At 39.6% G+C, this 11,078-nt stretch overlaps 1 protein-coding gene across 2 annotated transcripts; it reads left to right on the top strand.

Moving 5' to 3' along the window:
• Window positions 1-11,078, top strand: LOC129942857 (mediator of RNA polymerase II transcription subunit 1-like). Of its 2 annotated transcripts, XM_056051957.1 has the most exons (5): window positions 1-248; window positions 383-1,551; window positions 1,622-1,751; window positions 6,786-9,347; window positions 10,095-11,078. In XM_056051957.1, exons 1-5 carry the CDS (start codon window positions 230-232, stop codon window positions 10,184-10,186), a joined length of 3,972 nt encoding a protein of 1,323 aa, XP_055907932.1. In that variant the 5' UTR covers window positions 1-229; the 3' UTR covers window positions 10,187-11,078. The 2 variants fall into 2 exon arrangements, with proteins under 2 accessions (XP_055907932.1, XP_055907930.1); XM_056051955.1 differs by having other exon boundaries at window positions 6,786-11,078.

Below are 11,078 nucleotides of genomic sequence, written 5' to 3'. Positions count from 1 at the left end.
TCAACTAATCTTTCAGAAAGTGGGAGCGATGTAAATTTCTGGTCGCTGTCGCTGTCGATTTCCATTTACTCAAAAGAAAAAACTTTAAAAAAACAATTTCCTCTAAGAAATGTATCTCTCTGCAGATTACTAACAGAAAAGAAAATCGACGAACACACAACTAAAGTCCCACTTGCATCACACAAATGTCCACTCTGTGAGACGGGCCCAACCAACAAACAACTAAAAAATGATTTCCTCACCTGCTGGTAAGTAAAGTAGCCAGTCAAAAGGTGGGGGTCCACTTCCACTTCTAACTTTGTAGCCATAGCCATTGTCCACGAGCTGGCCTTGGCTACCTAACTACTGGTGGTTTCAAATAAAGGTATTGTGTCTTTTGCAGATCCCACCGCCGTTGCTGGTCCAATGGGCATCGCCGCTGAGAAGAACAAGCAATGGCAGCGCGAGCTGCTGATGGAGAAAATCCGATCGCACTCGTCCCAGCACAAAACTTTCCAGGAGCTCTCCAAGTCCATGAGACTGTCGATGTTGGAAAAGCGATACGCACTCGACGCTGTCGAGAAGTCCAATCTGCAGAAATGCCTCGACAGTATGCAGCACTGCATAAAAGTCACTTCTCGCCAGGGACTGGTCGAACGCCTGGAGTCGCTCTCCCGCCAGCTGGGTCTCAAATTCATGGAAGACAAGTCGGGCTTGTTTATTTCCACAGACATGTTCTACCTGGAGATAATTCTCGATGCCAATGGTAGCCTCACGGACGTGAAAGTCCATCACGAATGCAAAATAGAGCAACAGTCGTGCAGCGAACTCGTCAACTGTCTGAATCGCGGTGACTTCGCTGACTTCACCGTCCAGTTAGATGGGTTAACGTCCATCTATCAGCTCAATGCAGAGCCCAAGGTCAAGACAAAAGCGTTTGTCGCGCTGCAAGCAATGGAAACGGATCTGTACAGCCTCTACCAGGCCCACAACTTCTCTAACGACGCCAAGGAGATTCTGGCCGAGTCGTCGGTGGGCATCGCCTTGAAGAGACGTGGCGGCCACCCAATGCGCTTGACCTACTTTGTCTCCCCCTATGACTTAATCAACCTCGAGATGAAATCCATTGTCCCCCTCACAGTCGACCTTGTAACGAGTAAAAACTTGGGTATGAGTGTGACTGTGAATCTGGAGGCGTCGTCGGCCAACAAACTGCAAATTTTGCCAACGGTTTCATTTACAAAGGAAGGAATGGAAGATGTGCCTGTCTATTCGCCTCTGACTCCCCAGAATTCCACACTTCTGCCTGCGACTTTTGTCTTGCGCTTAAACACACCACTGCCCGTGTGTCAGACCCTTCTGCGCACCATCATGCCCGCTCAGACCACTGAACCTGGTGTGGCTGCTGTTCCCGGAGAAGGAGGTACTAAGCCTCTGGTGGCATCATCGATCATGAAGCTCGTCATACAAACTGCCTCCGAAAACCAAATCCAGAATTCTTCGAGAGGTTTGTTTGTCTGTCTACCCGATCAGACACATTGCTATTTCTTTACAGAAAATAAACTAATGAAGGTAGGTTTTGGTTGAGGATTGTTTTATGGGCTTAAGAGCGTGTGCTTCATGTTTGCTTATTTCTTTTCAGGCATCTATTGTTTCCAGTGTGCCATTTACAGAACCCTCTCAAGTGCCCAAGATCCTAGCCGTTCTCAAGAAACATGCGCTCTTCTATACTCTGCTGTCGAGCTGTGTCCGGCCTCAGACTAAGTTGGGAGGTAAGAACTCATTAAAAGACTATAAAAATTAATTTGAATAACTTATATGTTCTTCGCTCAGAAACCATACCTAAGTCATCCGCCTTATGCCTGTTTTAGTGTAGATAATGTTTTTAAAGGGATTTTTCCAGATTACTCAAAAACTGTGACTGTTGAATTTTAAGCATTACCATTTGAAAACAAAAAAATTAAGATTCAAAACAAATGAATAAATTATGTTAATTAAATTGAGGTTGAAATTTCGTGGCCGTTTTTCGAACACCTTGAGTCCAAAGTTCGTTTGGCTACACAAAATAGGACACGTACATTTTATTTTTACTTAACCAAAACCTGACCAAAAATTCAATTCATAACAATTTTATCTTTAAACACTTTTTTAATAGTTTCGCTGTAGAAAGTGGAAACACGAAGAAGTACGTCAATTCTTTCAAATGTAATGGAAATGTTGACCAATTTTCAGCTTAAGCAATATCTTGAAGAACAAATTGTGGAATAAATCTTTACATCGTTTTGAAAAAGTAAGATCATTGCTATAGATATTTCGCAAATGCATGGAATTTGCATCAATAAATCTGTTGTTCGCTGGCTTATAAATTGACTATAATACAAGTTATATTGGTTGTGCCCAAAGGTTCCGTTTTATCTTCGCACTCTTTTTTATATGTAAATAATTATTTGTTACAAACGCCTAAACCACTAAATTGTTTGGCTAACGATAATACCCTTAGCTTTTCTTATTCGTGGTATGGCTACAATTTATAAAATCTTTTCTCATATTTAGACATGTGCCCCAATAATTCACCTAAGTCACTTGGATAGAATTTAAACGAGAACTCTAAAAATGATAGCCGTTCGTAATTAAAACGTTTGCAACTCCAAATTTGTATTTATCGCACTTTTTAAAGACAATGCGAAATAGCCCTTAAACAATTTAACCGAAATACTTCTTATTCCAGCCCAATTTCAAAGGACCTGTGAATTACTCAGGCTCAATATTTCCTTTCGAAACTATCGTCGGTAATTTCTAATCCTATCATCCTTTCCTAATTTCTCCCACTGTTTTATCATTATAAGCACATTTTTCTTAATCTTACTGAAACATTATTATCACATCCAAAGGAACCTAAAAGTCGAATTGTAGGTTAGGCAAAATTTAAATAAGTTAAAGTTATTAAAAAGAACAGGCTTACTCGAAGTTTAAACTATTGGCGATATGAATAAAATTGAGATCCTATTAAAGAAAAGGTCACCAACCAATTTTGAGGAGCTGTTGAATAACTAAAAACCTTCTTGCATTTCTGGATACTTAAAGTTCTTCAATTGATGTAAAAATAAAAAAAAGTGTTTGCCTCTTCGGAAATGGCCTTCACTTTTAGAACCATTTACTGTTTTTGTTCAATCAACGTCAAATTATTTTCTTGCCAACGCATTTGTTGTTAATTCAGGAGGGACCAAAAACACCCTGACAATTTTCCTGTAAGCATTCTAAAATGTTCTCATCCTACCTTAGAAAGTTTCAAGCCTCTACGCCATAAATAAGAGGGTGACTTTAATTAAATTAAATTCGGAGCAAAATCTTCAAGGTTTGAACTAAAAATAAAATTTAACACATCAAAACTTGAGCTTTGTGGTGTAACAAGCGGGAATATTACGGTTAACTCTTGAAACAATTCTTCTCCATTTAAATCTTTAAAACTACCTAATGTTCAAACATTCTGCAAATTAAGGCATGAAGCACGTACATTTTTATTTTTTAAACATTCGCTTATGTTGCTTAAAAATGAAAAAATGATAATATACCTATCAAGATGTTCAAACCTTTCTGTAATTGGTTCAATAGCTTGATCAAGTATTTTTGAAAAAAACTACTTCTACTTTAAATCTTTGTATCGGGTCTGATATAGTTTCAGGAAATTCATCAGCATAAATTCTTTTTCTCCGTTAAAATCGCAATGATGAAGCTTCAGGAAACATATTTAGTATTTCTAGGGAACTAGCAATAAAACATCAAACAAAATTTGCAGACAGCAATTTGTAAAATCAAAAATTTTATTTCCTAACGCAATGTTTTTTGCCTCTTGATTTCCTATTTCTATAAGGGCTTCAAGTGTCTCTTCTAAATTTGTTTTTAAATGCCTCAATGCTTCTAACCTGCTCTGATAAAGGGGTTTTAAATTAAGACTTGGAATTTTTTTCTCATAAATATCCCACTTTAACAACAACTTTAAAAAAATTATACAAACATTGAATTTATCGATACATTTAAATGCATATAATGTTCACCGAGCAGCATCTTTAACCACTAAATTTAAGGAATGCTAGCAACATGGAACGAAAAATGCACTTGGTTCCAGGGTTCGAATTCGATTCTGAACACCCGCTTCTTTTCCTTTCATATTCGAACCATTGTCATAACTTTGGCTTCGTCAGTTATTTATTTAAAATTCGATATAATTCAAGAGTGTCAAAAATCAACTGAGTCAGTCATATTCCGGTTTTGACTTATCACAATATACGTCACTTCTATTAACAACTGATAGCTATTTATTTAATATTAATTAACCAACAAAGGAAAAAAACAATTGAAACAATCTGCATTCTGCACCAGGCAAATAATAGTACATATTTGTTTGCGCAAGATCAGATTACATTTTCCTGCTTCTGGTAATGCGCCTCCAGAATTTTGAGCCCTGTGCATTTGCACATCTTGTACCTATGCCCGGCCCCGGTCGTCGTTATTCAATGTCCTTCATTGACCAATGCTTAAGAAACCGCTAGTGACATCACGATTTGATCTTCCAATTATTTCTATATCATCAGTAGACGGACTTTTAAATATATATAATATCTACGAGTGAGTTTGTTTCAAGAACGATATCAAAGAAGTTGCATGATAGGGCTTCGCCTTGTCTAAAACCTTTTTTTACATCAAATGAATCAGTAAATTCTCCATCTTCATTCTTCACAAATGGACAAGTTTGACAAGAATACCAAAAATAAGCATTGCTTTGTAAAGTTCTTATCTGTAGATTCTGTAATACGCTGCATTGAAATCGATGAAGAGGAGGTGCGTATCGGTTTGAAGTTCATGGGGTGAAATCGGCTAAGGTTGACTATAATTTTTTTTGATAATCAATTGACTATAATTTTCATTCCGTCTGTGTAAGATTATTCAACTCAATTCAACTCGATTGAACAATATCAGATTCAAATTGTCAAAATTCATTGTTGCCGATTCCACCCCTGAGTTTTGTCCTAGACCTGATGTTATGTGAATATTTGGTTTATGTTTGACTTTGTCGTTGCTTGAAGCCACACTGACATGGCTTTAGGCTTACTTCAGGATAAACGAGTTCTTTTTTGAGTCAATTTGAATGTCTAGAAAGCAAAGAACAAAATATCACGGTTACGTATTGAAAACTTTAGACTGCAACATCATTTCCAGCTTCTTCAGGGGATTTATTTAGTATTTTATATTAAAAAAAACAACATGATTAAAAGTTGCACAAAAAGTGCGAAAAGTTTAACTATGGACAACACTAGTATCACCGTATTTATAGTGTATAGTGTGGCCATACCTTAGTTGTCAAATACGGTGATACTAGTGTTTTCCACAAAAAAAAATTCTCAAAAAATGTTCATTCTTAGAACTATTTGATAAATTATCAGCTCGAGAATTATCTTGAAGAACGGAAGCTTCTTAATGACCGACAGTATGGCTTTCGTAGCAATAGGTTCACTGGTGATGGTTCATCTCACCGAACAGTGGAGCAAATCTTTACATCGCTTGGGAGAAAGTAAGATTATTGCACTTGATATTTCAAAAGCATTTGATAGAGTTTGGCATCTGGCTCTCTTATCGTGCTTTCGGTTTTCTAAAATCCCTGCTTTATTGGATTAGTAATTACCTTTTGGATCGTTCAATACAAGTAGTATTGGATAGATTTAAGTAAATACATTAATCCTGGTGTGCCCTAGGGCTTTGTTCTATCTCCAACACTCTTTATCATTTTTATTAATGATCTCCTGTCTGCAACTTCTAATCCAATAACATTGTTTCGCTGACGTTTTTAGAGTCATATCCTTCTTCTTCGGTTGTGGAACTACAGCGACAAAATATGATAAGCTCATTAAATTCCGACCTAAACATCATTGTACGATGGCGAATAAAAAACCGCGTGGAATTTATCTCGATATTCTCGGTATGTGTGCAACTTACTTAACCCTATTGGATAGTATTGAATGTAGACCATTTATATTGATAGGTGATAATATCATCAAAAGTTCATTTACTTCGCTTGAACACTGTCGTAAGGTTTCTTGTCTGACCCTTTTTTCCGTTATTTTAACAATTTATGCTGTAGTGAAATAGCCAGCTGCTTTCCTCGCCTTAAACAAGTCAACCGTAATACTCGCGCATGTAGGAATGCTTATCAAAATTACCCTCGAGTCCAACTTCGGCCGTACTGTCAAATACAGAGATTCGTTGTTTAGCCGTACTACACAAATGTGGAATGTCTTACCACAATCTGCCTTTCCTAGTCATTGCAATATTCAAGAATTCAAAACCTTTGTGTACTGGCATTTCCTTTCAAACCCTCTCCCCTCTTCCTGTGTCTGCATATTAAGGGTATCCCCTTGAGTGTATGCTTATTATAAAAAAGGAAGGGATGGTAACAAGGCTTGCCACTTAATCAATTAGCGTTGGAGCTTGCCGTTTTGAAACCATTAACTCGATTGACTTATGAACAAGAAAAATAGAATATGACAGGTTGATAGACCGACCTCTTAAGCGGATCATCACTAGAGCCATTTCATAAGTTTATTATATTTTAGAGGTTTACTTGGACATTGTAATAAAATCTTAGGTGGTACTTACTTACTTAGGAAAATTGCAGCTTAGTAGTGATTTCGTCATTCTTAGGAGTGATGACTATCGATAAAAAAAATCGAATACTAAAAGCTTATTATACGTTGAAATATGAATACGACTTTAGTTTAATATGAGAATATGTTTTTTCTTTTTTTTTACAGACATCGAATCGACAACTATTCTCGAGGTTAATGCGATTTCATTTAATCAAATTTCCGTGGCCCTCGAGCATCCGTATGAGGAGTCCATGGCCACAGTCGAATTTAATTTAAACGACTCTGGCTTGGTAACATGTGAGATCTATTCGCTGTCCAACAACTATGAATCCTTAGCTGCGAACTTAACCCTAATCGTTCAGCAGAGTCTGTCGATACCCATAACTATAAGAAGCCTACTTAAGTATTGGAATCAGGAGCGTATGAAGTGTTTTCAGCGCGGTAACGGCGGAGACTATGGAAATTTTAGCCTACCTCAGGGTCCAATCGACCCCGGAGGTAGAGGAGGTGACTTTCGTGATATAAAAGGTCCCAAACCTGGAGTCACTGACCGTGGGGGATCGAATTTCGGTGGAGGAAACAATCGACCGTTCTTTCATACCACCGGACTAACAGCTACCGGAGCTGAGGGGTTTCCTGAACTGAGTTCATCGGTCGGCCCTGTGGCTGGGGGAGCGAACAACCTGATGAAATCACAATTCAATTCCGAAGTAAAGCAAGAGGATTTTTGTAAAAGCCCAAAGAGTAACCATACATTGCAGTCTGATATAAGCAGCAACGACTCCAGCTCTTTGGGCCAATTGTCAGCAGGAGCACAAAAAAGTGGCGGCAACTCCCACGGGATTGCGGCTAAAGTAGCTACCGCTGTTGCATCCGGAGTCGCTGTATCAACATCATCCACCAATGCCACCGCAACATCGACGGCGTCGGCGCTTTTAAAGAGCGAAGAGCGAAGCGCTGATATTGCTGGGAAGTACCAGAAAATATGGAAGGACAAAACCAACACCGTAAAGAATACCGTCAGCATAACACCCATTTCGAGTTCCTTGGAGTCGGTAGTTCATCCATCACAAGGGAATCTAGAGAAAAGGCCTGGAATCGAGATTATCCCCCTCACAGCGCCACAATCACAGAATTCAATGGCATCTACGATAACGATTACTCCAATCAATTCCACAGCATCTGCCTCAACCCCGACTATTCCTACGGTTTCAGTAACGGGAGTGAAGGGCACCGAAAAGAAAAGTTCCAGTTCTGGGAAGCGTTCAGCAGAAGACAGAGACAGCAAGAGTGAAAAGAAGCGGAAGAAAAAGCGCGAAGATTCCCCCATGGGTCCACCAGAAAAGCTGTATTCTCGTCAGAACTCGCCAGGATCCGATCCCATATCGAGAAAATACTCCCCACAGACAACCGCTTCCATGGCTCTGCCAGGCACGAAGCCTTCTCCAAAACACTCTCCAGTGTACACAAGTCCAAAACACGCATCGTCCAGTCCCAAGAGTCCTTTTGGCACATTGTCTCCCAAGCACGGGAGCTCGGGGAAACCCAGTATGTCCACTCTGAAGAACGCCACAAGTCCTAAGAGTGAAAAATCTACACTCGCACTGCCTACACGACCCCTGTCTTCGCCTGGGTTGTCGTCTTCAAAAAACCGCGATAAGGACGGCAAGGAAAGACTGCTTAGTGTGCCCAACCAAAACTCGAAAACTCCAACAAGCCCGAAAGTGAAGTCGGCAACGATAAAACTCAAACCCCTGGACGTTGGAAACCATTTGGGATTCTCAGGTTCGCCGGATGAAACTGACAAAGGTCGTAAGAGCTCATTGAATGCAGTGATAGATAAGCTCAAATCCTCCCAGAATTCTTCCGACGGGATCGATAAGTTGAGTAACTCCGGAATGTCAAGTGATTTAACTCCGGTCACCCCAGGCACTCCCGGTTCGGAGTACATGGTCAAGCCGGGCCAAGACGGCATAAAGATCACAATCAATAAGACAAAATCGAAGGACAGTGGTGGTGGAGGCGCCACTTTCAATCGTTCAAAGACAGTTAACAGCAAACCCGTGGAAACAGGGAATAATTCTCCCAAGAAGCACACCGGCCTGAAACCGGGAGTAAATAGCGGACCAGCCTCCAAAAAGTCTTCCTCAACACTTCCATTTCCTGCCGCCCCACCATTGCCTTCGAACAAATCGTCGTCCGGTAGCAGCATGCAAAGCACAAAGCACAACTTTCAAAAGTCCAACTCATCGGGGAACCTTTCCACGAAGCTCTCCACCGGTTCCACGGGTGGAAGTTCTCTGACCAAATCACACAGTACAAACTCTTTTCATTCGGATTCCTTTCGCAAATCAGCTTCTTCCTCGTCGTCTTCCTCCTCGAGCAACAACAAGTCGAGGTCAACTTCGAGTTTCATTGAGAAGGTTACACCTCGACCAGATCCCACGGACATGATGAAGATTCTGCAATTTGCGTCCCCCAACATGGCTGCAATGGAGGGATTCATGAAGACTTTCAACTCGAAGTTCCAAATCCCGAAATTGTCAGCTAGAAATTCGAACTCACAAGCTCACGATGGGGACAAGCCACGGCCTATTTCAGCACCCACCACGCCTGCCACATCCTTCACGCCATCTCCAACGCCAAGCAGTTCCGAGAGCAGCGGCAACAGCAACGATTCCAACAAGAACTTGACGAAAATTTCCGGTCCCGCACAACCGAACAAAGGTCAGCAACAAGATTTCTTTAATCTCTCTTGTCATACAGGTGTTTCCAACACCGCCGCACCTTTGTCGTCCTCGTCCTCCTCCAGCTCGTCCTTGTCCTCGTCAATAACTCCATCCTCTGTTCCACCCGCTCATTTCAATTCATATCGCGGTCCACTCATAGATACAAACAGTCATGCGAGTGATCTCACCATGCGTCCGCCCCTAAAACCAACCATGACGACGGAAGACTCGTCCTCGTCGACTTCGTCGTCGTCGTTGTCCACTCTGAAAAATGATATCAAACTGATGCCACCAGTGGCAGTGGTGCACGCCCAACCGCCACCAGTTCAAATTTCCAACAAACTTCCCTTCCATCAACATCCAACCTCACCCTCAGTGTCGGTACACATTCTAAAGTCTCCTGTCCCATCGCCACTGGTGGTGATGCCATCGCCCCATTCCAACTCCCCCTGCATCACCGACGAGGAACTAATGGACGATACCCTGGTTGGTGTGGGAAGCAAATGACAAACACTTTTCATGGTAAGAAGTTATTGTTCGGGTTCAGGTTCGATATGGGTTTGAGATTTGGGATTGAGATTCGATTTGGTTTGGGGTTTGGGGTTTTCATCTTCCCATCATCATCATCTTGTCGTTGTTGTTGTTGTTTTCGTCCTCCTTTGTTTGTTATATTTGTTGATTTTCTGCTCGAAACTCGACGACGCATGAGATTTTGCAAAATTCTAGGAACTTACTAATCTTCCAGCAAACACTGTCGGAGTCGGTGAAAAATTCCCCAAAAGGCTGACACAGCAGCAAAATGATTTGGAACTGTTTCTCGTTGGGCGTTCATGTTAAGCAGACTCTTTCCAGCCTGAGTTAACATTGATTGTGAGATGTGCTGAAGTGCTGTGCTATGCTGTGACTATGCTAACCACTGAAATGGGTGTTCACTGAGAATCAGAAGGCGGAAATCGTATTTCCTTTATTCAGCACAAACTAAACTTCAGATGATGATATCCAGTTTTCTATTCCGAGTTCATCCAAGTTGTTCATTGCAGTGAACGCGCTTTGGAACCTTGGATGATCTTGCTATAAAAAACTGGACCTAACATAAATTATATAAAAGAAAAATGTCTTAATTAAGTACAAACAAATTAAAAAGAAAACAAACAAATGTAGAAAGATGATGAGAAAGCTTAATTTAAATAAAATTAAATTTTTTGACAAAATAAATAGAAATTAAGTTGGATGATTGATGCCTTAAGAAAAAAGATATTTTTATTTTTAACTTATGTAAGTTTATACGATTAACTTCAATAATTATTATTCCTGTGTCGAAAATTATTGATTCTTTTGTAGTTTAAGAGTTTTTCGGGATTCGAAATATTTTGGTAAACGAAAAGTTTAGTTTTTGTATTAAAATAAAATATTTTAAGTTGTATTTTTTTTATTATTATGATCAATTTTATAAAGAAACCCAAATTAATTTGCATTCTTGACATAACATAAATATTTTATATAAATGTATTCTTTTTTGTTTAAATAATAAGTAATGAGAAAAAGCATAAATAGCATGAGAGACAGTTGGGGGCAATAGTGTGAAATAATAAAGCAAAAGCAAAACAATTTGTAAATATTTATACAAAACAAATAAATAAATAAAATTAAAAAAAAGAAGATATTTCATGTTTGGGAAAATAAAAATATTTAAATAAAAAATTATTTATTATGTAAAATTTGAAAATAA

Source organism: Eupeodes corollae, chromosome 1 (genome assembly GCF_945859685.1).
Source record: "Eupeodes corollae chromosome 1, idEupCoro1.1, whole genome shotgun sequence".
NCBI lineage: Eukaryota > Metazoa > Arthropoda > Insecta > Diptera > Syrphidae > Eupeodes > Eupeodes corollae.
The sequence above is the reverse complement of the archived record's forward strand: the minus strand, read 5'-3'. Positions and strand labels throughout refer to the sequence as shown.

Bases quoted from the DNA above. Each gene is read 5' to 3' on its own strand.
- LOC129942857 (XM_056051955.1), top strand. The intron at 1,552-1,621 runs GTAGGTTTTGGT...ATTTCTTTTCAG, and splicing joins CAGAAAATAAACTAATGAAG to GCATCTATTGTTTCCAGTGT. The intron at 1,752-6,785 runs GTAAGAACTCAT...TTTTTTTTACAG, and splicing joins GCCTCAGACTAAGTTGGGAG to ACATCGAATCGACAACTATT.